This window comes from Spermophilus citellus (genome assembly GCF_964194105.1).
Source record: "Spermophilus citellus genome assembly, chromosome: 13".
Lineage (NCBI taxonomy): Eukaryota > Metazoa > Chordata > Mammalia > Rodentia > Sciuridae > Spermophilus > Spermophilus citellus.
The window spans coordinates 108,713,118-108,740,631 of record NC_138193.1 but is presented as its reverse complement, the minus strand read 5'-3'; the positions used below and the strand labels follow the sequence as shown (position 1 = coordinate 108,740,631).

The window sequence follows — 27,514 nt, the reverse complement described above, 5'->3', positions numbered from 1 at the left end:
AATCAAAGTAACAGTGAGATTCCGCTGCCTGCGCACTGGGATGGCTAATATGCTAACATTGACTCCACCGGATGCTGCTAAAGATGTGGAGCAAGAGGAAGTCTCATTCACTGATGTTAAAAACAAAAGATGGGGGTAAGGACATAGTTGCATGGTAGAGTGCTTGCAGAGCACGTATGAGGCCCTGGATCTGACCTCCAGCACTAAGTATATAAATATATAGAAAATTTTAAAAAAATATAGAAAATTAAAAAATATAGAAAAAAAATAAAAAAGTGATTCAACTACTTTGGAAGACAATTTGGCAGTTTCTCACAAAACTAGACATATCCTTTCCCCATATGATCCAGCAGTTAGGCTCCTTGGTATTTACCCACATGACCTGAAGACTTACATCCACACAAACGCACGAACACGGTTGATGATAGGAATTTTATTTATACTGCAGGAGCTGAGAAGCAATCAAGATGTCCTTCAGCAGGCGAATGGACAAACACATTGTGGTGTCTCCAGAGAGTGAGATATTGTCCAGTGCTGAAAGTGATGTGCTATCAAGCCACGAGAGGACACACAGGAAGCTTGAGCACTTTTTACTAAGTGGAAGGAGCCAATCTGAAAAGCCCACATGATTCCAACCCATGACATTCTGGGAAAGACGAAACTCTGGGACAATGAAAGGACTAGCCAAGGACTAGGAGGGAGAGAGGGCTAAGCAAGCACAGAGGATCTTTTGGGCAGCAAAACTGGTCCTTGGGATTCTGTGACACTGGATACACATCACTGTGCCTTTGTCAGATCTTAGAATGTGCCACACCAAGCCCGAACCCTGGAGTAACCGAGGACCTCAGGTGGTGATGACGTAGTAATGTAGGGTCACTGGTGGTGACAAATGCGCCCTGTGGTAGGGGTGTCGAGCAGGGGGCCAGCAGGAGGGCCTGTGGGCATACCCATTCTGCTTGATTTTCCTGTGAATCTAAAACTGCTCTGAAAAATAGAGTTTTTAATTAAAAACAAAACAAAACACAACAACCAAATGTGACTTTTTCTCATGGTGTGTAACACCCATAGTGCAGGGAATTACTGGTGCTGTTAAAGTGGATTAAAACGGAGACCTACCTGGTCCAATGACTCTCTGAGCAGACAAAACCTGTGTCTCGACCCTGCTTGGTTACAAACATGAGCACATCCTAACCTGGACTGTTTCTTGTCATCGCTTCTATTACAGAAAATCAAAACTTCAACTTCACCAATCAGAAGCTGCTAACTAGACTATGCACCTAGAGACCTCTAGTGACTTAGGCCAACGAGGGCAGCTACAGAACTGCAACCCATGAGACGTTTCTGCACCCACCTTATACAAGTCATCCCCTTGGGTTCCTTTCATGGATGGCTGTTTGCTCAATCAATCCAAAACATTGATTGTGCTGTGGTTTACCTTTTAACATTGCTAAAGATGATTAGGGCCGGGACCCTGTCCCGAGGGGTCCCTCTTGTGGACAGGTAGTGAACCCTCCCTGGCATGTTCCAAGTCTCAAATACCGGGAGCGGATGGCGAGGACAGTGCCCCTAAATTCTGCCCTTTCCTCCCTGAACTTCAGTTTCCTTATCTGGAAAATGGTATCGTCGATCCCGGAGGGAGGTTGTGAGGGTTAGAGATGACATGTAAGTAAGGCACCTAGGAGGAGCTCAGAGGGGTCAGCCCCTGACCTCTGTCCCTTTCCCTCAAAGATCAAAGGAAGAGGTCCTCATGGGGTGGAGAGTCAGGGAAGGCTTAGGGGCCTGGGCCTTGGGTGTGGGCCAATGTGGACAGAGGCTCCATTTCTGTACTTGCAAAATGGTGCCATCAATGCCTACCCCAAAGCGACAGTGAGGATTCGGGGTTAGTAAGTGCCAGGCACGGTGTGGAGGACTGTCCTCCTGTGGCCTCCGGTATCCCCACAACCTTATGAAGGAGGGATTCTATTTTTACCCTGTTCTCTCAGCTAAGGAACAGAGGTTGCCCTAAGTCATAATGGCCTCTGAGGAGGGTGGCAGGAGAGGCCAGCAGGTCCCATGATGACAGTGCAATGTAACCCCCCACCGAGCTTCTGGTGATCCCCAGCATCCATGGGAACCCATAGTATCACTTCCCCTTCTCTTGGTGCACCCTCCAAGCCAGTGTGGGTCCTGTGGCGGCAGATCTGTGGGACATGTGTCACCCCAATGTCCTGTCTCTTTCAGCTGCCAATGGAGTGGGAAATGGCCCTGCCCTGGGCTAAGGGCTCTGAGGACCATGGCAGCCCGCTGTCACCCTCTCCTGCTCCACAGGGACTGTGGCTTCCGATGGGTACAGTGGCTCCAGCCTGCTGTTCAGAGCAACTGCTGCCCGTGCGTGTCCTGTGCTTCTGTCGGACTCCGGCCAAATGCTGAGCCGCACCAGGTATAATTCCTCCCAATCTTATCACTCGTTGGTCATGAGGTTCTTAAAATATCTTGAGAGGATGAATTAAAAATAGTAAGAGAGGTGGTGACCCAGGTCAGCAGAAATGTCCCAAAGTGTTGGTGTTTTCTCCCTTACACAGTGACTGTGGGTGCTTGTCCTGGTCGTGGGGTGGGAGGTGCCGACTCTGGGGTCCTTCCCGGGATCAGAGGGGCTCGGGGCATCAGTATTCAGTGGCCAGGGTCCTGGTCAGTGACTCAGATGGCAGCGGCCTGCGGTGGAGTACTAGTCACCCTTACCAGACATGGCACCTGGGGAAGCCACTGACCCGGACTGGTGAAGGGAGGGTGATCCTGGGCTTGCATCAAAGAGAACACGCCAGGCCCCGTCCCTTGATCTTCCCTTGCCTGCTCACAACATCCCCCCCGGGTGGTCTTGTCAGGGCCTCCAGGGGAGGAAACGAGGAGGAGGAGCCCAGGAAAGCAGAGAAGGCCTCTGGGAAGGGGGCGGTCTTGGGCTGGTGCTGCTGGGACCCCAGGAGCAGAGCCGAAGACGTAGGAGGCCTCAGGGCTGCAGAGACATGGGGACAAGTCCGGGAAGTTGAATCGGGAGCCCAGCTCATCCCTGGGCGCACCCTCCACACCTAGGCTCCCCTCACCGCCCTGGCTCCTCCGAGGGCCTCGTATCTCAGGCCAGTGAGCTCAGAGGCACTACTCTGAAGTTCCTCCCCTCGGTCGCCTGCAGGCCCTCTCCCCTTGGCCATTTCCTGGTGGAGGCCTCTGCCCCCTGCCTCGCTCAGAAACCGTCTTTGCTCTGGGCCTCCCTCCCACTGTTGGGAAACAGGCTGGTGGAGAAGCCGCAGGCAGCAGCGGAGAAGAGGAGCGCTCCAAGCTTTCTTCTACAGCAGCGGGCCCAGAGGAGATCAGAGCGCCCTTCACTGGTTTTCCACAACGACTGTAGGCTACCTAGTGTCATAAATTCGCTAGTCTAAACGATACGTAGTTGTGCACAGGTTTCAAGAGGGAAGTGGTGTGTGATAAGGGGAAGAACTGGTTCCTATTACAAGGCCTTCCATAAATCTCTAGCTTTGGACCTGGAGCCTCCAGAGGGGTGTTCACACCTCAAAGGGAAGTAGTTAGATCCTGAAGGGAGGAATGGAAAAGGAGGAACAGGTGGTGCTAATCAAGTTTCCAGACGGAGCTCTCTAGAAAGGGCAGGGAACTCCCCCTTCCCCAAGCACTAATTCTCAAGACAGTGTCCTAGTTTACTTGGCATCCAGGTCGGTCAGTTACCACTACACCACCCCCTGCAGGCTGCCTGCATCCAGGAAGGGCTGGGATGAGCTTGGGGCGCCTGTCTCTGCAGTCCCCTGGCCTGCTTTGCATCTTTCTGGCTTTGTGACCCAAGACCAGCCCTTTACACTTCTGTCTTCTCCTTAGAGGGGTGCTGCGAAAGCCACCCCTGGTCAGGCAGCTCCAGGGCCAGCACAGCTCCCCATGTGTCGAGGCTGTCACAGCTGGAGAGCGAGGGGTGACGCGGGCCGCAGGCGGGCTGAGCTCCCTGGAGGCCACTGGGGAAGGGAGCTCGGCCAGGGCCCTGTGGGGCTGGAGGCGGTGGCCAAGCCCAGCTCTCCTGACTCCAGACAGGCTGAGGCAGGACAAGGGACAGAGGAAGGGCTCCGTGAGGCTCTGGTGGCAAGCTGGGCAGAGCACAGCTGCCCGCACTCAGCCTGTGGGGTGGAGGGCCACCCACACCTCTCCCCATCACCCCCCCCCCCCCTGGGAAAAACATGTGGATTTGAGCCTGACCCTGACTTAGAGCTGCGACCTTGGGAAGTCCCTCAGTTTCTGAGTCTTGCTCCTGAGATGATGGGCCCCAGAGCGCCGGAGTGGGACATGGCAAATTCCGGGTGCTCCGTGCTGGATGGGACTGATGCCCTCCTCCGGTTTCCCCTCACCGAGTGGACAAAGGCGGGTATCTCGGCAGTCTGTACATCCGGGTTGTTTGTCAGCCAGTCCCCAGGTGGGAGAGGATTTGCAATTTAACACTCTGCTCTTTTGCTGAGCCTTGTGACTTGGCCAGGGCTCCGGACCTGGTGTAAAGGGAAGCACCGCCTGCCGCGGCTCCAGCGTGGCTCCAGTGTCGCCTGGGCAGCCTCCCTGCTCCTGAGCTGCTGTGGCTGAGGGCATTCCTCTCCTGACACGGGGCGAGAAGGGGGCTCGCTCCCCAGGGCCCAGCCATGGCAGACCAGGAGCCCCTCTGCAGCTCCACCTGGGAGGCCCCACAGGGCAAGAGCTCCCTGGACTCAGCGTGGTCATGGGTAAGGGCTGGCCCTGCGACCTTCTGCCAACAAGGCCTCTGCTCTCCTTCCCCGTGTCCCCCCTCAGCTCCTGGGTACCGATGGGGCCCTGGGGTCATGCTCCCAGGGAGGTCTCCTTCAGGACGTCCTACACTCCTGTTCTCTAGATAAATGTCGTAAATGCTGGCTTGCTCCTTGGGGCTCCTGTTCAGAGGCTGCGTTATGGGTTGGGGTTAGCACATATTCAGGAATTCAAGGCTGTGCTCTTTCCTTGGGTGGGAGATGCACAGTGGCTGCTCTGATCCTGGGTGTCCTGAGGGCTTCCACCTCATCAGAGAGGGGAGGTGGGGGCGTGGGGGTGACTCCACCCTCTTATCCTTGCCAATAGCACGTGTGCTGTGTGTGCCCGGGCTCGCTGTTTCACACAGCCTGGTTTGGACCTTGTCCTAGATGCCAGGAAAGGGAGAAGTTTGTTCAAAGGTAGTTATTTTCACTGAGAGCCCTGAAGCAGGCTCCCGAGGGTGTTCAGATAACCCCGGGTGGCATGAGGACTGAGGGCACAACCTGGGCTGGAATTCAGGGCCTGGCTGGTTCTCCAAAGGCCAGAGGGTTTGGCTGCAGTGAGGACGTGTGGAACTCCCTGGCCTGGGTCCGCATTCTGGACGCCTCCATGTCACCCTGCTGTGGTCTCAGCTGCAAAAGGCTGGGCCAGCATGGAGGGAGGGCTCCGTGTGTTGGGGAGCAGTAAGCACCGGGCTCTGCATCCTACAGAAGTAAAACCTGGCTGCAGCCACTCTGGAGTATTTGTTGCCTGACACTTTGCTCAGCTCTGTCCCCTGGGGCAGCATCTTTCCCACAGGGGCAGGAAGCCTTGCTGGGGGTCACTCGGGGGCTCAGGCTGAAATGCATAGAGGGAGCTGGAGGAGGTGAGGGTCCTGGATTCTGCTCCTGGTTCTACCCCACTGGCCACTTGGCCCCTTGGGCAGGTATTCCCTGCATGGACCAGATGTTTGCAGAAGTGTCACCTTGGGCTCATGGCTGGCCTCCCTCTGAACACTGAAGACAGGAGTGGGACCTCTTTTGGGAGTTCTGTGCTGATGAATGACCTCCATACTCTGATTAAATAGACTTTTTGTCATTGGTCAGGAATAGAGTGGCTCTGTCATGTTCCCATCCTGGAAGGTCTCTTAGCGGTTGTTCTTGCCTGGTGTCACTTAGACTCACACTCTTTGAAGTAGGTGGGTGGGGAGATTGTGGAAGATGTGGTGGGGACCCAGGCCGGCTGGTGCCCTGCACAGCCACATTCTTTCCTCCTGGGCATCCCCACAGGCTCTGTAACCTGAGGAAGCTCTGATTTAATATCAGTTTCCTTCTTTTTGATTATTAGTTATTTTTCATGATAATAAAAGCCTGATTCATATAGAACATCTAGCACATAAGGGGAGGTGTAAATAAGATGAAGAAGTGTGAGTCTTTCCACTGCACAGGGAGCCTGGGAGCTTTGTAAGCAGAGGTCATGCTTCATTCCTTAAAGGCTGTTTATAATTAAGCCACAGAAAAGATTTGAAACCCACCTCTTGTCCCCTTTTATTCCATATCTGCTCCCACCTGTGTGCTAGATAAGGCTCACTGACTTAGGAAACTCTAAGACCCCAGGTAGAATCCTCAGCAGGGCCGTTGGCTGCTCCACTGTGGTCTGGATACTTCTGCTGACCACTTCTGTGCAGGAGGGGTCTGCACCTCCATGGCCTGGTGGGTGGTGGGGTCATAGAATTTGCCCTGCTTCTACTGAGCACAGGCTCCCTAGAGGGTAGCAGCCCTGGTGTGGGGTGTGCAGGGGCCTGAGGCCCTTGGGCTTGGCTCAGGCTTATATCAGCATCTGGAAGAATCTGACATGCTGCGATGGGCTGAAGCAAGGTGACTGGGAGCTCATGGGCAGCTCCAGTGAGATCAGTGGCCTTCCTTCACTGCAGGGTTCTCAGTTTGGGACTAGTCCTTGCAGGACAAGAGAGGGCCAGGCCCAGGGTCAGGCAGCAAAGCAGAGGAACTGGGACACAAATCTGGACACTAAGGCAGACGCCCAAATGGAGTGATGGCCGAGCAGGGAGCTTTGGGGAGGCTGCAGGAGGTCTGGCGAGCAGGGTGGGACGGCAGGACCTGCAGCTGCCTTGGCCAGGAGCCCAGGTGTGGCTGGCCGGCTTCTGGGCCGGATAAAAGTGACTCAGCCACTGAGGGACTGGAAAGGGCAGCTGGCAGCAATGTGAGCCCTCAGAGGCACCTGCTACGTTGGCACCACCCACCTGCAGCTTTGGCTGGAGCCATTTGCAGAGACTCTGGGCTTGGTCTCTGGGCCATGGGCATTTCTGGGCCCTGAATGTTTCCCCGAGCCCAGTGAGGTGGGGAGATGTGTAAGCCTGGTCCTTCAAGAGGAGATCAGGCAGGAGGTGGGTAGGTGAGATGCCTCTGACCAGCCAGAGCACAGGTCAGGAACCATCCACCCGGAAGGGCCAGATGAGGCTCCTCTGAGAAGCTGGCATGTGGGCCAGACCATGGAGGAGGGATCGGATTTCAATAACTGGGCAAAAGGGAATGGAGCCCTCTAGGCTGTGGGATGAACTTGCGCAGAGGCTGGATACAAGAGTACAGGGCGTTCCTCTAAAGTTAAGTGTGTTCTCAATCCGCTGAAGATTTTATTTTTCCTTAGTTGGCACTTGTGTAGTGACACTTATCTTGGCTAGGGGCCCAGCCTATGAAAGATAGCAAGCAATCACGACCAAGTGAAGGCCAAGACGTCAGAGCCAGAGGCCTGGGCTGGCCCCCAGCTGAGCTGCTTGCAGGTTTTGGAATGATGGAGTGTCAGTTTTCATCTGGAAAAGGAGGGTTACATGTCGGCGGTGTGATCCTCACAGGTACTCCATAAATGGCTGCTGTCATTAACACTAGTGCTAAACCTAAACAAAGGTGGTCTGTGGTTACAGGTGGGGCTGTAAATATAATGGTGATAGACAGTCACATCCATTCACACTTGGACACTGTCACCTAGGATGAAGGAGGACTGAGTTAGTCTTTGTCTAGACATTTAGTGTGGCACTCACGGCCTCTCGAAAACTGGCCACATACTGGCCCAGAGCTGTGCCTTCCTCAGAGGTGCTGAGCCTGTTGCCTTAGTTGAGTCTTGGGGAGGTGACTATCCAGCACCCCAGATCTACCTCCACTCCCTGTGGGCTTCTTGGGCCCAGACCCATCAGAGCATGTTTGCTGTTTGGACTTCTTTGGCCCCACTGACCGGAGTCTAGACAGAGGCTGGGTGATGCTTTCTCGGGCTTCTTTCTCCAGGGACATCTGATGGTCTCTGATGATGGCCAGGAATGGAGACATACTCAGGGAAATGATCCTCCTCTGTCCACAGCCTGAATGTCCTGAAGTGCCCATGTTGATTGCCCACCAAGGCCCTTCAGGCCACTGCCTCAGGGCTGCCTAAGAGCATCCACACCTGGGCAGGTATGAGGAGAGTGGAGGGCCAGAGAGAAGAACCGTGTGGGGAAATGGCTGGGGTGGGGGTGGTTCGTGGGAACAGATAAGCTTTTGACCTATTTGCTCCCCCTCCCAGCATCCAGGGCCCACTTTGAACAGCATCCAGGTGAGGTGGTGGCCTTGAGCTCCCTCTCCGGGTGGAACTCCGCTACTACACACATGAAAACCAACTGTTTTGTAAAAAGTCACATCACCAGTAAAACTAGTAACAAGAAGTTAAGATGAACATCGTAACTTGGCCATGTAGGAGCACAGTTGGTCCCTGTGGGTGAGCAGCCAGGCCAGGTCTGCTTGGTGCCTGACAGGTCACCTTCTGCATGCTGCGTGGACCCAGGTCTTGGATCTACTCTCTTCAATTCCCCACAGCCCTCCCCCTCCTTCCAGGCCCAGTTCAAATGCCTAAGGCTTGAGGATCCTGTATTCATTCCTGCCTGAATTTCCTTCATGTTTGACATGTTTCTGATGTACATAGATTTTGTTTCCCTTTACGGAGTCATAGTGCAGGGGACAAGCCCCTGGATGCTGCTTTTAGGTGACCCAGCTGCTGCTCCTCCATTTTGGCCTGGGATGCTCTAGAACTTCTTTATCTCCCCCCACCCCCACCTAAACTGTGAGCTCTGAGGGCAGAGAGGGTATCCCCACAGTGATGTCCCTGGAGCACTAACATGCAGCCACTGGACTGCCTGGCCCACAGCAGACCCTTGTTGCTGGCATGTGCATCCTGTCTTGCCTGTTGGTGGGGTTTACTTGTGTTTTCCTGGTTGGTTATTTACAGCATCCCCTTCGGCTCTGGAAGGCCTGGAATGGGTCCCCCTCCCCAGCACTCCCTCACTGTTCAGCTAAAGAGCCTGGTTTTTGGAGCCTCTCCCTCACCTGCCACACGTTCCCACCTGGTCCTCTCTTACCAGCTACTTGGGGGTCCTTCTGGTTTCCCCTGCCTCTCTGGCCACACTAAAGTGGTCGTGTTTAGAGTCCTCTCTGAGAGACTCGATTTCCCTCCCTGTGATTGTGAGTCTCAAATGGCTCACGGAGTCAAAGCATTTTATACATTGTGGTGCTCCCCACTAAGGTACTGAGACTGGTCAGTGTCGGCTCTGCCTCTCTCCAGGCCCTGTTGGGGTCCGAGAAAGAACACCTGGTCTGGAATTGAAGTCACTTCCAGGAAACTATGCGCTACATGAAATAATGTAGACCATACAAATTACATCACATTGACTTCTGTGTTCTGATATTTTAAAATGTATGAGGGAAAGCTTGAGATGACATCCAGGTCAGGCATACTTAAAGTGAAAAGGATCAGGCATTGAGAGATGGAGCCATCAAAAGGAGGCTTGGCGAGCTGGCCTTATGCCTGGGGCCGAACTCCAGCGTGGGAATGAGGGGCTAAGAGGGGGTGCTGAGGGAAGAGGCTGAGATGGCTTTGATCTGCAAAGTGACAGGTCTCCACTGCTTTGTCCTTGACTCCTTCTGAACTCCTGATGTGCAGTCAAGGTGACCAGATTTGCCCCAAGCCATACCTCCCCTCTCCTCCCCTGCAGTAGGGCTGGTGTCTAACCTCAGTCCATTGTACCCAGGGAGGGATGTGGGTCTGGTAAAACCCAGGCTTTGGAGCTCAGGGTCTCTGGATCAGATCCCAACTCTGCTACCTATAAACTAAGCTACCACCCTTTTCTAAGATGCCTTTTGCCTTTCTGAGCTCTGGATTATTAATCTTTAAAATTGGACTGAAGAGATCTGCTAGATCAGCTTATGCTGAGGATAAATGAAGGGAGCTTGATTGAGTATTATTATTATTCTCTTAGGAAAATGCTTTCTAAGATTTTAGGAAAATTTTCTCATTAAAAAATATGTTAGAAGCAGCTGTGGGAAAAGTATATATTAATTGAAAATTCCACGTGAATGGTGGTTTGTGAGCTCTGGGCTGGTGTCACATCCGCTTATGCTGATCTGAGTGGAGCCCTGGATCCCAGTGGTTGCTGCAGCTGGAGCCCCGCTGTGTCACTGTCAAGAATGATCCTGACGTAGGCAGATGCTGGGCACAGGACCAGAGGGGCTAATATCTCTTTGCTTCTCCCCTTCCCCAGGAATAACCAGAGTGACACAAAGCTGGATGGTTGTGGGGTGGGAGATGGGCCGGCCAAAGTTTCTGCTGATCCACAGTGAGACAAAACAAGACAATGCTGATGGTAGATGTGTTGATGTGGCCCTGCCCCCTCAGACCTCCTGGGGGATGCCTGAGAGGAGCACTTTCCATTTGCAGGGAGGTTAAAGTGTCTTTCTTTTATAAAATGATTATCACAGTAGATGTCTCCTTCCTTGCTTTCTTCCTTTTTAAGATTAAAGTTGACAGTTTAATGTCAGTTACCACCCACTCTCCCAAGATGACTAGATGATTGTCTTTGTATTGATTAATTCATATATGTTGGCTGGAAATACAACCATGGTCCCTAAATACAGAGTTTGAGAACACTGGATCTGGTGCCTCCCCTCATTTTATAGAGGGGGAGTCTGAGTCCCCCAGGGCTGCATTTTCTCGGCACATCTATAGCAGCAAAGATTGGAAGTTCAGCTTCCTTACCTTCCACGGGAGGAGGGCACACGTTCAGATACCACTTTGCATTTAGATTTGGGACACTCGTGGTCTGGTATTTCCAGATGTTTCCCTAATCTCGCTCCTTAGCTTCCTCCGCAGGCCTCTGCTTATCCAACCCTTTTCTCCTTTCATGGTTTGCCTTAATCATTAGAGCAGCTGGACAGCGGCCCTGAAGCCCAGCTGGGGGTGGAGCCTCCAGCCTCCAACAAGTCCCCTGTGGAACCTGTGCCCTCTCCTGGGTTCAGGACTGGTGGCGGGTCTCAGCAGAGCAGGGCATCTGTGCAGGAGCAGGCGAAGGAAGGAGCCGCAGGTGAGCGCCCAGGTCTGCCTGCACGTGCTGAGGTCCCTGGCCCTGCTTTTGGCACTTGTCCTGTAATCATCCATAGCTGCTGGGCTGTCACTTTGGGAAGCCCTGCCCTGTGGTGGGATGCTCCTGGAGAGGAAGAGCCAGAGTGTGGGTGGCCAGGAACAGTCTAGAGGTCACTCTGCAGTTAGGCCCCTGGGTGAAATGGGGGAAGACTGGAGGGTTGGGACAGACAGACGCTGGGAAGGTGAAGGCCTACAAGGTACCAGAGGACTTGGCCCAGGTGAGGTGTTCTGCAATATCTGAGGCCAGTATGCATTGGCCACGGGACAGATGCTCTGTGGTTGTTGTCCTGGTTTAAAGGCACAGGAAGGGTAGATGGCCAAGATCCAGACACTATGGGCAGGGCTTGCCCACCAGGAAGACCACCCACCCCACACTCATATCCAGGGGTCAGACGCTGTTCTTCTGCCACCCCTGGCAGAGGATCCATGAAGACATTCCTCATGGTGTTGGTGGCTGGACCAAGGACCTAGCTCATGGGTGGACATGGGTCCTTCATTAGGTAAGAGAACCCATTCTTGACTTTCCTCTTCAGCAGCTGCCCGAGGCAGAGTTTGAGTTGGTGCCCAGTTGCAGAATTATCCCGAGTCCAGATTTCAGGAATAGTTCTCTCCATACCCTCCCATCATCAAAAATCCTGTTCCATTTTTTGTCTTTTAATCTATTTTTGAACAAGTCTATTGCTTTTTTTTCTTTTAAGCTGCTTGTAATTCTTTCTGGATTTGATAAAATCTATAAGCAAATAGTATGCAAAAGTGTGGAATAAATACCTAATACCTTTTTAAGTTGGGAATGACAAGAAAGCAGGGCACTGTTGGGCACTGTGGGAATGTGAGTGCTGGGATTCTGGTCGGGGGTCTGCCGCTGGGGTGCAGGGAGGGGCAGAAAGACATGATACCTCCTATGGCAGAGAGAGCGAGGGGGCTTTGCCACGGAGATTGGGAAAGACAGACTCTTTAGCGGGCAGAATCCTATAGTAGGAGGGAAGGTAGAGAATGGGGAGCGGCTGGAGGTCTGGGCTGGAGCCATCACTGGTGTGGCTCTAGTGTGGCTGCTGTGAATCTAGGTAATGACACTTTCCCAACAGGGCGACCGTGGGTTCCACGAGTCTCTGCAGTTCCAGCCTCGGGGGTGCCCACTCAAGGTCTCCACGCTGCTGTCATTCATGGGGAGGCATCAGCTGAGGCTGGCCTTTTCATGTAAGTGGCTTCTGATGAGCATCTTTATAAAAAGAGGTCACGGCAGGACTGCTGTTTGTGGATTGCATAGACAGCCAGCCAAGGGGACCATGGTGCTTGAGTCACCAGGCCTGCTAGGCCCTGAGACTGAGGCTGGCTGCTACACACCAGAAGAAAGGGCACCTTGTTGAAATCTGTGCACCTGGAGATGTCTTTTTTTTTTTAATGGGGTCAGTTGGCCAGCAGTGGCCCAGGAAGCTAAGTCCAACCATGACTTCAACACCTGCATCCCCCAACATGGAGCCTCCTTATAAAGGGAAATATCCACAATCCTCTCTCTGTACATAGAGGAAAGTTGGGGTGACTCCTGCAGATTCAGGGATGGTGAGCTGGGCCCCCTTACAAAGCTCCCTTTTCATTCCCCACATCAACCCTGCTGTCCCCATGCCAACACCCGCCCTCCTCTGTCCAGTCACCCGGGCTCCATCTGCTCACTCTGGAAGCCCTGGAGGAGGCAATCTCTGAGGCTCCACCACTACATTCTGTAGTCAGAGGCCAGACTTCTTTTGGGAACAACATGGAGTGACCGTCTCCAGACTTTAGGTTGCAGGACCAAGGCTTCCTGCTGGCCCTGCCGGAGGACCCTGTTTCCATTCCCGTTCAGATTCTGCAGGCCCTGCCTGTCCTCATTTAACCCCAAGAAGCACAGCTCTTGGACACAATTTAGGAGTCCCAGCTCCTGGCCCAGAAATACCTTCTAGAGAGCACTGTCACACCAGCGCCCAGGCAGGGCACGGTCTTCTCTTCCCAGGCAAGGGATGGGAGTGTGGACAAATGAAAAAACGACTTAATACACAAAACATTTCCAGGCAACAAAAATTCTTAAGTGATTTTTTTGGGGTCCGGGCGGGAATGGGGGGGGAATCTAAGAATTTTTTTTTTATCTACAAGTAAGGTGATTTGAATATCAAAGTAATTTAAAAAAAAAAAAGGAGAGAGAAACTTGGCTAGTTGGCGTCTTCACCTGATTTGACCTGGCAGGATCTGAGTTATTAATAGCCTTCTGATAGACACTTTGCAGTTAATGGCGAAGCAAGATGGGATCAAGTTTCTCGTTTTTATCCAATTGGAAATGTCCAGCGGGTGAGAGAGGTCACCAGATAAAAAGAGAAGGAACAGTAAGTCTCATACACTGAACGTTGAGTCTGAATAGCCATCTTGTGAAACAGTACTTTTCCACATGTGTTATTCCCAACTTTTTGATAGTTCTAAGTACTTTCAAAATGATAAATGGTCAGGCTTATTCTTTTTGTCTACCAAATACCCTCTAGATGCCAGGCGCCTAAATAACTCTACATGCCATTTTCTACATTTTGCCCTATGAGTCCCCATAAGAACCACACAGATGGATTATTTGCCCCAGTTTACCCACAGAGGAGCTTAGGGAGGGTTATGAACTGGGTTGAGCTCTCACATCTAGCAGAGAAGCTCTAATTCCCTGGGCCTCCCACTTCCGATGACCCTGTTCTCTCCACTGGAAATACTGAGTCCCTATTTCTCTCTGGACAGCTTTTGTAGGATTGAACTTGAAACTTCACAGAAGGTGGTTCTCCCAGCATTGATTAAAGATCTGGTTCTCCAGCGGATACCATCTCACTGAAGTAATTGCCATTTTCTGGCCAATCCCAGCCTTCAGTGCCTCTTCTTAGGGGTGATGGGTGTAGGGAGGGTCAGAGAAGTAGCACGAGAGGTGCTTTCCTCCAGGGACCCCGCCTTTGGAAACTTTCTGTGTGAAAGAAGACCTGATGGCATATGGGAGCTTCAAGTGTGTTGACCCTGGAAGAAGCCGTCTTGTCAAGGCTTCCTCTCAAAGGTCTCCAAGGTCTGTCTGTCTTCTCCAGACACGAGGCAATCTTCCATCAGAATCACGTACAGAGCTTCCGAATAATACAGGATCAGAATGTTTGGGGCTGGGCCCGAGGCATCTCTGTTTTCTTACAAACTCCATTTGGTCAGGGCTGAAAAGATGATTCTCATCACACTCAAGTTTTCATCCAAAGATCCCTCATGCAGGTGCCTCTTTCCCAGGAGTCTCTGCCACGTCAGTCCAGTGAGTTCTGACGGGTCCTTCAGTGCCATGCCACTTTTCTTTGGGAACCTTCTCTTTTACCCTTGGAGACCACAGGGATTCACCTTTGTCTTGCCTATTATAATTGTGTCCATCTGTCCTAGCCCTTCACTATCGTGTGGGAGACTGTGCAGTGTTTGGTTTCCCTACCAGATTGAGGGCGAAAGCCGGGCCTGTGTGTCTTGGTTTCCCAGCCCCAAATGGCATCTGGTTAGAGACAGAGGAGCAGTAAATGCAAGTGGGACGTTGAGCAGCTTGTCCGGAGCTGGCCTAGCCTCATCAGGAACAGAATGTGCCTTTTTTGCAATCCAGCCTTGATCCTATTTAGATTCCCTGGTGCTTCCCAGAATCAGTCTTGTGTGTGTGTGTGTGTGTGTGTGTGTGTGTGTGCACATATCGTGTGTGTACGTGTGTGACTGATCTCCTAGGATAAGCAGAAAATGCTCATGATTTTTTCTTCTCCAGGTTTACCATGCCCAGCCCCTTCTACCGGCTCTTTGTCACAGAGGCGTGGTTTCTGGTTCTAGTACCATCCCCCTTGTACTAACTAGAAGGTTCTAGGTATGGATTTAATAGAGGGAAAATGTGTTTCTGGATAAGAGAGTCTATGTGACTAAGTAATCAAGAGGGTTTAAGTAAGTGATATAAAGAAGGTCTGTGTAAGTTGGTTATAAGTGTAAGTTTTTGAGCAAGTAATCTTAAAGAAATTAAACAGCTGGTTAAACAAGTGCTGTTGTTTTAGAGAATTGTGCTCTGTTATTTCTTTAAAAGCTAAACTTGGTTAATATAAAAACATCAATGTAATTGGTGCTATTAATGTGTTCATATCTTCCAGGTATACAAGTCTGTAAGGTAGAAGCTTTAGAAAGAGCATTATATCAAGCTGGTGTTCTAAAATTGTATGGTAATTTTAGGCTTAAAAGAAAAACATGTTGAAAATTTATTTATATCATTTGTGTTCTATAACTATACTTATTATCAATAAGTTATGTAAAGTTCCATGTTACTTTTTACACTGAGATACAATTTAAATGTATTTTTAAGTTAATGAGAGCCTAATCTATGTAAAGGTTTTATTGCAAAACACAAAAGTACTTTGCTACTTTTCTACAAAAGGTTAAAAGCTTTCAGCCTTTCTTTACTTCATGTTTTAGATGTGATATTATGTTGTGTTAGCTAATGTTCATGTGAACTTGAGCAACAATTTATGTAGACTTTGTAAAATGATGTCTAAAAAGCAAAGATCAGCTTCAGAACTATAGTATTTAAGATTTATGAAGAGCCCCGCCTTACTTGAGATAAGGCTCTATGTCCCATCTCACTACATGTGAAGGTGACTATGAAAGAAGTAGGCCAGATTTCAGTACATTTAAAGTTGTGTCCAAAGGTTAGTTTTTGTCACGATTACCAGGATCTCAAACAGGGGATTATAATGTATAACTCTGCCAAAATTCAAGGTAGCTATTATATGAACTAAATGTTTTTACTCTTGATAATTTTATCTTGTAGTTTTCTTATAAATGGCTTAAAGATTGCCTGTTAATGTTTTGCAGAGGTACTGATTTAAGAACACACAACCTGGGTTAATTTAAGAAAATGAGTTATCACCTACAGGAGAGAGATAGACATTAAAGCCCAGTACTCTTAATATAAGGATGTTAACTTATTTGCTAGATGTTTAAGATTAAGTTTTAAAATTAAAGATTTGGCTCTTGCCCTCTGAGTCAGTCTGAATCAGGGAATAGGGGACTTCTCCAAAGGGCTCTGCAACTCTAGGCCACATAACCTCCCGATCAGGGAGATTAATGAGACCAGTGGAGGACAGGAAGCCAGTCAGTGCATTTGCTGTGAAGAGGAGGGTCATCAGAGAAGGGAAACGTCCCTGATGCTTCCGAGGGAAGCCATATGGTCAAGCAAGGCCTGGACCCATCCTAGCGCAAATGGCACTAGCAGAACTGAGAAGCTGCTGTGAGTTCCCCAAGGACTCCCAAGGAGACTCAGCTGACTGTTAACAATAGATAGAAACAGAAGTCAGTTTGACTTGCTTCATCTTAAACACTTAGCAAAGACAGTTAAAGCCAAAACATAGCTGTTCCTGGACATTTTAAATGATAATAATAGTTAAATGTAACCTCCAAAAATAAGTAAACTGGAGGCTGCAAAAGAGATTCTTAGGTAGGAATGCCTGATAACTATCAAAAGGAACTGCCAGAGTAGTTTTAGCTTAAGGCCTTTATTTCTAACCAACACAGATAGGCTTACTGTTCACTAATATGGTTATCCATCCCTCAGTAACAGAATTAAAGATTTCTCTATTACACACAGAGGTCATACTAGTAAAAGAATTTTTCAAGATCAGATGACATTAAATTATTAAACTGTGTCTTAAGGGGAAGGACATCTGTAACCCTAAAAGTTAAATGTTATGTTTATAATCCTGGTAACTGGGGATGTTAAAGCCTGGTGAGGGAACTTATGTACAGTGACATGTTCCAGCTGCTGCAATACTTATTCAGTACTCATGGTTTTTGTTTCTCTCATAGAAGTACCCATCCCCAGATGACAACCTGTTTTTCCCCAACCAGACCTCAAATGGAACTGACTTCTAAAAGGGAACTCATGTCCCCCATGTCGTCGTCCCCCCTGTCATCGAGCCCCCTCATATTCGACACCCCTTTTCAGCCGGAAGCAGCCAGAACGAGCCATCGCCCCTTCTCACCCCTTCTCCTTACAGCAATAAAGTTTCTAAAATTAGGGGAAATAAAGCCAGAAATGGTTAGGCAGTGTAGATAGGTAAATCAAGTCAGGTTGGATCTAGGAGGCCAATTTTAAGTAACTTTGGGAAGTTAAAGACTGTCCCCTGAGGATTACTGTTTACCAAGATGTAGAGCCTGCCCAAATAGGCCCACAACTGAGGGAACCATGATTGGTTCCCAAGTTTCCAGACAAAGGGGGGAATGAAAAACCAGCCTCTACCTCAGAGCAAAGCCTGTCCAAGAAAGGGACATGACCTTTGTCCTTGGAAAAACCCACAGAGTACTCCTAGGCACATTCCCACCCTGCTAAGTTGTTTATCTACAAATAGCAGGAGAGATCTGCTGCCCCAGGTGTCCCTGACTCAGTCAGGCTAGGTGGGGATCCATAGCAGCCCCCTAGAGACCACCAATCAGCATGAGACAGGGAAATACCTGGGATACCAGATGACCCTCCCAGTATTTTATGGTGGTTGATAACATATTGGGAAACCATGTAGTTCAGCACGTACACCCCTCTTGGCTCAAACCAATCAGTTCAAACCAATACCCCTTTTGTTCTGACCAATCACCCCTACCCAACTTGTTCCCGCCAGTGAATGTGCTAATCATGTTTTAGAGTTGTTATTTGATTTTCCCGCGGTGTGTGATGATTTGCTATGATGTATGTGAAGTCCCTGCCTTTTCCAAAGAATGTATAAAAATGCTGCAAACCCTGGGCTCGGGGCCTCTCAGCGTCACCAGTTGCTGTGTGTGCGCGCGGAGGACCGAGCTAGCTCGCAATAAACACCTCTTTCGATGCTTACATCAAAAAAAAAAAAAAGTTTAGTGTGACCTGTGCAGAGGACAGTGGCCACTAGTGTCCTCGAGGTGGATCTCAGACGTCTCTTACTACTTCCTAAGACGTAAGCTTTCTAGTTTCTTCACATAACTGCTGCAAGCAAAGGCTGTCCCACTTAGAAGTTATACAATCGACTTTTTGAGCCTTGCTTCATGTCTTAAATATCATCTTGTTGGCTTTCGGTCTGTCAAAATCCTTTGATCTTGATCCTGTCATTCTGCATCTCAATTTCTAAATATACGACCAGCTTGCTTTTCTTTCCTGCCTTCTGTTGAGAATCAAGTGTATTTCCCTTCCCTCTTCTCTTTTTCCTCAGTGGCTTCCCTGACGATAGATTGAATTTCTTTCCTTTCAGTGGTTCTCTTCAACTTCAAAAACATGCCCCTAAAACATTGTCTAATGCAGTAAAAATTATTTAGGATCTCTCTTCTGCCGAACAGGACTTAGGCCTTAGCTATTCAGCAGCTTTGGATATGCTCCCATCTTGTTACTACTGTCCAGAGTTTTAGTTTTTGTTTAAAAGGAAATCTAAAGACCTTTGTTGATATTTTTCTTTTTTTTTTTATTGGTTGTTCACAACATTACAAAGCTCTTGACATATTATATTTCATACATTAGATTGAAGTGGGTTATGAACCCCCAATTTTACCCCAAATGCAGATTGCAGAATCATGTCGGTTACACATCCACAATTTTACATAATGCCCTATTAGTAATTGTTGTATTCTGCTACCTTTCCTATCCCCTACTATCCCCCCTCCCCTCCCCTCCCATCTTGTCTCTCTACCCCATCTACTGTAATTCATTTCTCTCCTTGTTTATTTTCCCATTCCCCTCACAACCTCTTATATGTAATTTTGTATAGCAATGAGGGTCTCCCTTCATTTCCACGCAATTTCCCTTTTCTCTCCCTTTCCCTCCCATCTCATGTCTCTGTTTAATGTTAATCTTTTCTTCCTGCTCTTCCTCCCTGCTCTGTTCTTAGATGCTCTCATTATATCAAAGAAGACATTTGGTATTTGTTGATATTTTTCAATAGAAGCCTATTTTACTCAAATGCCCAAGGCCTCGTGTACATTGTCTGTGATTCACTGCTGTTCCTTGCACCCCACACCCTCCAACTGGCTGATGGTTCTTTTTGCTGGGAACATCATTTGAAGCTTCCTTTAGGGAGGGGATATAGGGCACTATCTTTGTATATTACAAAATGTCTTTTGCACTTTCTTTTTCTTGAATTGTAGTTTAGCTGAGTATAAAATTTTAGGTTGCCAGTTTTATTTATTTACACACACACACACACACACACACACAGTTAGTTTTCTGGGAGACATTAAAATTTTATCCTTTGCCTTGTATGCTCAGCTATTTTACTATAATGTAAGTAGATGTGGATTTATTTTTATTTATCCAGTGCTTTGAATTTACTTGTATGAACCATTCATGTCTTTTATCCATTCTGGAGGATTCCTGAGCATCTCTTTAAAGCTCTTTGGCTTACATAATTCTTTCTCTGGAAGGCTTGGGCACAAATTTTGAATGCTCTCTGGATCTTTCATTTCTTCTAGTTTTTTTTTTTTTAAATTTCTTCCTTTATCTCTTTGACATACTATTCTGGTTGAATTCTTCTTTTCTGTGTTTCAATTCATTTAATTCCCTGTTTCACTGTTTCTGGATAGGTTTTATGTGCTATATTGATTTATATTTTAATTTCAAGGAGTATATTTTTCGTTTCCAAGATTTCCAATTGGTTCTTTTCCCTAGTGACTGGCTTTTGTTTAATTTTGGTTATCTTTCTGTTTTATAATTTTTCTTCACAATGGAAGTTATTTTAAGCTATGTGCATCCTAACTATTCTTATTTAAAAGTCATTGTCAAGTTGTTCATTGAGAAGACTAGTGTGAATCCATATTCCACATACTTATCTTGTCTGCTGTCCTTTTGAGAATTAGATGACTTCCCAAGTACAAGGAGTTTTGCTTCAGGGCTCCTTTTGAGTGAAACTTTAAATTTGATGTTTTTTCCTCCCTATTTTAAAAAATTTTAATTGACATACAATAATTTTACATATTTATAGCATTACCGGAGACTGGATAGGTAGAGAGGAAGGTTAGTCAATGGGTACAATTTGGAGAAAGAAATTCTGGTGTTCCATTGCACAGTAATATGACTGGGGTTAGCAATACCTCTACTGGTTATTCAAAATGGCTAGAGCATGGTGATAAATAGCCTTAGCATCTCCCCTGTCCTCTGTTTTGTCGTATCAGGGCTGGGTGATTGAGGGACACACCCTTCCCAGGCTCCCAGGGCACAGTCCAGATCTGGACTCTGTAAGGGCACTCAGGGTGTCTGTTTCATAGTGATACTGAGGACATTTTCGATGCAGGCTCTGAGCAAGGCAGCCCTTGCCGTGGTTCTGACTTGAAAGACTGCAGTGGCCTCCCACGACAGAAGTGTTTATGTCTCTTTTCGCCAGCAGAGGGAACGCCTTGCCAGAATTGCTTCACCTGTGCCCCATCTCAGGTGTTCTGCAGGGACTAACCTCTGGCTACCACCTGCCCAGGACCAGAGCCCACTGGCCTGGGACACCTGTCCATTCAACTCTTCACACGTTTACTCTGTCTTTGGTTCACAAAAACCACATAATGTGTTTGAACCTCACTAGGTCATTTTCTGCGTTGTCTGTATACTCTGAGTTTGGGGTGATAGAAGTGTGAATTCATAGCGCCATCTTGACTGCAAGCCACAAACCTGCTCTCCATGACCCAGCATTGATGACACCCTTAAGAAGAAGCAAGAATAGAGCCAGCAGTGTGACACTGGAGGTCTATATCTAATCCGATTTCCACTTCCTCAAGAAAGGCAGTTTAACTCGCTGCACTTGTTATCATATTACCCAGCTTAGGTTGTCTAAACTATTCTTCACGGCCTTGTGAAAGATTTCATCAAATGCCTGTCGGGAACCAGAGCATATTGTGTGTATGCATGTGACACTTCTCGACTATTCTTTGAAAAAGGAGAGCGCCTTCTTTAGCAGACTTGTTCCCTGTGAATGCTGGCGGCTGCCCCTTTCTTATACACAGCGAATGTGCCTTGCTTTCCAACATTAACAATGACTGATGGGGGGCTCTCAGAATCAAGCCCACACCCTGATACTGGTTATCTCAAGGAAACGCTGGCACGGTCAAAGCAAAAGGCCTCCTGGATTACTCCCCACACTGGGGATTCTGATTTGTTTACTTGCTGTGAAGTACCGTTACCAAGTCTGGTCCCATTTCCTTATTTTGGCTCTGGTGCTTCCTGGCCTTGTGGCTTTGGAGAGCCACTCTACCCTTCAGGGTGGAGTCTATGAAATAGGCTTCTATGAGGGGGAAAAAAAGGTAGCTGAGTGGTCCCCAAATACCAGTCACCTGGGAGCTTTGCAAAGTTTCTGGGTTCCCTGTGTAGAGAATTGTACCCATCAGATTTGAGCGGGGCCTAGGAATGATACCTAATGCTACTGAATCCTTCAGCAGATTTTGATAAGTGGCCGGGTTTAGACGTGGTGGTGTCATGTTTGTCAAGTGCTCAGCAAACTAATCATGGAGCTTAGAAAGTGCCCTGCTCCTGTGTCACCTCTGCTGCCCTCCCAGGCACACAGGGCTGCAGGTGAGGAGGGTGGCTACCCAGCTTGGGTTACAGAGGAAACTGTAGAACAAAACTCATTTAAATTGCTCTCAGGTGGATGTTTTCCTTTGATTAAAGTAGTCAGAAAAAAGGGCAATGCTCGCCTCAGAGTCCTTACTCAAATCCCACCCTTTACTGAATCCCATGATACAGATATAAATAGGGTTCTGGCATTGCACCTGGGGTACTGGGAATATATTGTCGCCCTCCAGCTGAAGTTAGGGATAAAGTCTCTGGACAGGGCCCCATCTTGCCTGTAAGCCTCAAATCTTACTCTGGAGGCTTTCTCTGACTTTTGTTCCTGTGGATTGGAGGAAGCTTCTAGGTCATGGTGATCGATTTGATACAGTAGGTGGCGCTAGAGAGTAAGAGAAATAAGAGGAAAGGCAGAGAGCTGGGTCCTCAGGACCTCCGAGAGGTCAGCAGGGGTGGCCACAATGGAGAAGTAGAAGCTGCTTTCGCTAAAAGCATGGACTCTTCATGTATCCTTGCTGTTGCCCAGAATTTTCAAGAATTACAAGAAAATTCAGCTGTCAGCTTTTATAACAACCTGTTCCCAACCCCCAGAGTGGAGCCTAGAAGTCTCCAGTCATTGTCCCCCACCTTCTAGGAGCCACGGAGTCTTGCAGGCAGTTGGCCCCAGGATGAGACTGTTCCCCGCCTAAATAGGATTGGTCTTATGGGGACCTAACTGTCCCCTTCCAGGAACACAGGTGTGATAGATAAACATCCTGAGTAGCAAGTGGAGATGGCCCCTCAAGTGATAAGGACTTCCCTGAGTCACCCCGCACAGCCAGAACTGAGATGATGGTCAACTGGGCCACACTTTGACCAAGGCTGGTAATTATTTATGCATGACTCTCGCCCCTTGCCCCAGTTCTTCTGCCATTTAAAGCTGAACCTCATGTCAGTGCCAAAAGACAGGGTTGGGACTCTTGATCTCACTTTGCCTTCCCAATATGACCAAAGTTGATCAAAGTTCCTTCCTAGATGGGAATAGTGGCACACGCCTATGTAATCCCAGTGGCTTTGGAGGCTGAGGCAGGAAGAACGTGAGTTCAAAGCCAGCCTCAGCAAAAGCGAGGTGCTAAGCAACTCAGTGAGATTCTGTCTCTAAATAAAATACAAATAGGGCTGGGGATTGGCTCAGAGGCCGAGTCCCCTGAGTTAAATCCCTGGTACCAAAAAAAAAGTTCCTTTCCTGCTTTTTACCTTTACTTTGTCAATTTGGGTTTGGGGATGAGTGGATAGACTTGATTCCTTGGGACCCCCAGAGTCGGGTCACTGCCCTAGGACTCCATTAACAGTTCTTTTACAGAAGATCTAGGCATGGGAATCACCTGGAAAACTTGGTTTTCTGTTCTATGTTTAGGTCTTTGAGTCCCAAATCCAATTCCTATGGAATGAAAATGTAGCCAGGCTTGGGAAACACCAATGTGGAGATTCTAGAATGATCCATGTGATCACAGCACTCTTCTCAATGGTCCAGTCACCAATCTCACTGGCCAGAATCTAGAACCCTGTTCTGTTCCATGTGTGGTCCTCAGGCCAGTATATCCACACAGACCCCCCATAGGAGCTAGCAGTGCAGGCTCTGGACCCTGCCCCAGATCTGCTGAATCAGAATCTGCACCCTAACAAGACCCCAATGACTCCCAGGTAAATTAAGGTAGGAGAGGCCACCTGGCACAGTGCCTTTCTACATCTGAACCATCCGAGGATGGGAGCTCCCTGGGCTAGGGATGGTTTCATTCTTGGTACTTCCCCGGGACTCAGTTTCCTCATCTTTCAAGGGGATTACAACTCTATCCATCCCTCCTTCAGAAGTCTATTAGGGGGACTAATGTGTGATTTCCATATTAGATTGTGAGTTCTTGGAGGCAAAGTCCTTTGTTTTTACAATTTCTTCATACCCACTGCGTAGCATGGTGAATTAGCCATTTGGGCATAGACTTATAGAACCCTGAAACAGAAAAGAGTTTGTAGGTTGTGTAGAACAAGGTGAGGTTAAGCACTGTGGTCAAGACACTTGGTTACTGTCACATGACCTTCCCTGAGAGTTCCTGTAACTGGGCCATGCTTTGACCCAAACTGGTAATTATTTATGCATACCTCTCAGAGAGTGCTCCCTGTGAGTCGAGCTCAGCTCCGCGACCTTTGTGAAGCTGCCAGTCCCTCTATTCACGGCCATCTCTGGGCCCGCTGAGCTGCTGCAGTTTCTTGAGGCACCAAAGCACTGTCACTCTTTGCCTGTGAGCCCTGGCCATCTTCCCTCCATCTCCAGTCTTTTGGAGCTTGCCGTGTGGTCTTACAGCGCACTATCAGACCCTCAGAAGACAGGGCCGTGGTTTTCTGTGTTCCTTGACTGTTTTCCAACACCCAGCACAGGACTGAACACATAATAGGCATGGATAACTTTTTGAATATCTATAATTTTAAAAATATACATGAAAATTTTCACACCCATAAAGGTATGGAGAATAATCAGATGAACACCTGAGTTCCCAAGAAATGAAGAATATTATTGGAAGTGCTTCGGGTGCCACTGCCCAATCCTCCTCACCTGTGGGTTTCAGTGATAGTCTGTCATCAGGGACAACTTGGGGTTTATTCATTTGATGTTCCTGCCCATAAAATAAGCACCTTGAATCCAAGGTCCAAGGCAGACATGAGGCTACAATTCATACAGTTCAGTTACTCGGGAATGTTTGAGAGTTGATGAATGCCATTTCCTCAGCTGGGAACTTGGGATACACTGTGAATGGATCTCTGAACATGACAAAGCAAAATAAAAAATAAAGTCCTGCTGAGTTCAGAGGACCACCTGGGATTTCCTCATGAATTTCAACAAATATGATACATTTGTAAATTGTGTAACATCCCAGAATTTAAAAGGCAATGGGAAAAAATGAAACAGGTTACAAGGACCACAGTGGTTAGGGGTGGCTTTACTGAGACAATGACCTCTGAGCAATGACATCTTGAGAGGGTGGAGACATTGAGGGAAAGTTGTTCCAGGTGGAAGAATAACTAGTGCAAAGTCCCCAAGGTAGAGCATGTGAGGAGCAGCCAGGAGACCAGTGTGGCTGGGGCAGAGAGCAAGATGAGGCACGGGGAGTCGGAGGCAGAAGGTGAGGGCCTGCCAACAGGGCATCAAGGGCTTTCAGGCCATTGTGAGGACTTCAGATGTTACCTTGAGCCATTGCAGAGTTTCAGCTGAGTAATGATATTTTCTGACCTCTCTGGCTTTGGTGTGCAAAGTAGCTTCAGGGGCAAGACAAGGACTGGAAATGCAGCTAGGACTAGGCTGAGAGCAGTGGAGGAGTGAGCAGTGAGACTCGGGTTATGTCCCCAAGACAGCGCCATTGATCCAGGTTTCCTCGTGAATTGCATGTTGGGTGCAAGAGAAGGAGATAAACTCACGGATGCTCTAAGATTTTTGTCTGAGCTCCTGGAAGGGAGAGGTCTCATCACTCAAGATGAGGAGGTGGGGTTTGTGTGCAGAATCCTGACCCATAGGGTCATTTAAGGTTTGGACTTGCTAAGTTTGAGATATCCACTAGGTCTCAGAAGTGAAGACGCTGAGTAAGCGGTTGGGCAGGCGAACCTGGAGTGTGGAGAAAACCTGGGCTCAAAACACACTCAACACACTCGGGAGTCATGAGTACGAGGGTGGCATTCAGAGTTGTGAGACTGGCTGAGGTCACTCGGGGAGTTCATGTGGGTCAAGAAGAGGAAACGGGACTGATCCCTGAAGCCCAGAGGTGTGCTACGAACGAGAGCCACCGTTTGAGTCAAAGGAAAGATCAAGAGAATTTGGGGACCTGGAAACCGGGGTTGGTGAGTAGTGCTGAATGTCGTTGATGGACCAAAAGAGAGATGAAGAGTGAGCCACATGGACACCACTGGTGACCTTGGTAGGGACAGTTCTGGAGCAGGGAGCTGGAGAGAGCAGAGGCCTGACTGAACTGGAAACAAGAATGAGTTGGAGGAAACAAGTGAGGACAACTCCCTGGGGAACTTGCTGGAAAGGGAAACGGAATTGGGGTGGAGGTGACAGGGGAGCTGGGGACAGGAGGTTTTGTCACATGCAGTGAACAGGGTTAGGCTGTTTTGCTATAGATGGGCTTGATCCAGGAGAGACGAGAAGCTGGCAAAAGGTTGAGAGAGGAGAGTTGCTGGAGTGCAGCCATGGAGCCCACCAAGGGAGGGGCTGGCTTCAGAGAGAAGCACTGTCTGCAGGGACAGAGGGCAAGGCGGCCCAGAGAGGCCCGCAGATAGGTCAGGGAGATCCATGGACGTTTTCTTCTGCTTGCTTCACTTTTCTCACTGTAGAGGTAGAGAGTGGAGATGGGAGGAAGGTGGGGGCATTTTCAGAAGAGAGTCCAAACTAAGAAATAATCTCTAGGAGAGTGGAAGAGTGAGTTGGTCCATTGGCCTTAAGCCCCTCCCCCTTGCTCTGAGGTCTGCAGTGGCCTCAGCCATCCCGTGGCTCTGGTGGTTGCTGGTTCCCAGAGGAGCTCCACAGGGAAGAATGGGGTGTAGTTCATATCTGAACCCCCAACTTCCTGCGCAGGCTGGGGACCTGGGTGCTTGTGAAATACTGGGTAATGTGAAATTCCTGTTCAATGTACATATACAGCCCTGGGGTGCTTTTTGGTGTGGGTATGTTCTGAGAAATGTGTTGTTAAGCAATTTTGTTGTTTGTAAACACCGTAGAGCATACTTGTGCAAACTAAGATGGCTGTGATGTCAATAGGCAGTGGAATCTTCGTGGACCACCATCGTAAATGTGGTCTATCATCCACAGGAACGTTTTTAAGAAGAGAACGGCTGTGTACGTATCTTCTCCTCTAAGCTATAGGTATATGTGACCTATGGTATATTTTTAAAAACTGCTGGATTTGGACCTAAATTAGAGCAAGATTGTTCTGGGGCCTACGATGGGCCAGGGCGGGGTCTCCATCAGAGCTGGTGGGGTCCACTGGCTGGCAAGGAGCCTGCAGGTCTATTATGTTCAGCAGACACTGAGCTTCTGCCCTGCCCAGGGCCGGGGACGCAGGCGGCTTCCTGAATCCACAGGCTGGCCTGCAGCTGTCATCAGAGCAGGAGCCAAAGCCCAGCTCCACACTTCCGCCATAGTACCTTTTGGCCCAGCCGTGGCCTATGGGGCTCCCTCCTGCTCCCCTGCATGGGGCCCCAGCTGCTCTGAGCTTTGACACCTTTGGGGACTGTGGGGACAGTGCATGGAGTACTGCATACATGGCATATGTTAAGGGTGTCTTGAGTGGCAAACCACTCCCCCGTGCTAGGCATGTGAGCGGCAAACTTCTTACCCCGAAGGCACAACCCTGGGCGTGAGGCCACATGTTGCAGTCCCTGCGCTTGCTCCATGGCCCACTCCTGGATTGGTCGCAGCAGGGACATTTGGCCAGCAATTGCATTAGTGGCTGCCTGTAATGCTTAGCTACTGCCTGAGTATATATACATGGTAACTGCACAGTAAAATCAGACCTGCTTCCTGCTTGTCTCTGGAGGTCTTGATTAGCAACTCCACAGCTACACTCTCCTCTACCCTGTTCCAAGGACCTCCTCACTGGATGAGAGAGAGAGCCCACGCAGGGGACCCCTTCCCACCATGTGGACATCTTCCCCCTTTCGGCCTTGAAGCTTCCTTTGCCTTCACAGCTGCGCTCTGGTGTCCTCCCTTTGGCCTGCCCTCTTCCTTTCCAGTACTCT

General features: G+C 48.9%; 2 protein-coding genes across 8 annotated transcripts in view; one reads left to right on the top strand and one right to left on the bottom strand.

Moving 5' to 3' along the window:
• NTSR2 (neurotensin receptor 2) overlaps positions 1–27,514 on the bottom strand; it is a 49,059-nt gene that overhangs the window by 13,923 nt on the left and 7,622 nt on the right. The gene's annotated exons all lie outside the window — the stretch shown is intronic.
• LPIN1 (lipin 1) overlaps positions 4,482–27,514 on the top strand; it is a 117,687-nt gene continuing 94,654 nt past the window's right edge. For 2 of the 5 annotated variants that reach the window (XM_081264008.1, XM_081264007.1), the window contains exon 1: positions 4,485–4,739. In XM_081264008.1, coding sequence (XP_081120134.1) covers positions 4,659–4,739 — 81 coding nt within the window. In that variant the 5' untranslated portion in view covers positions 4,485–4,658. Of the gene's footprint in view, positions 4,740–10,996; positions 11,156–11,599; positions 11,715–27,514 lie in introns of those variants that run through there. The other 3 variants (XM_081264005.1, XM_081264009.1, XM_081264010.1) reach the window with 3 other exon arrangements.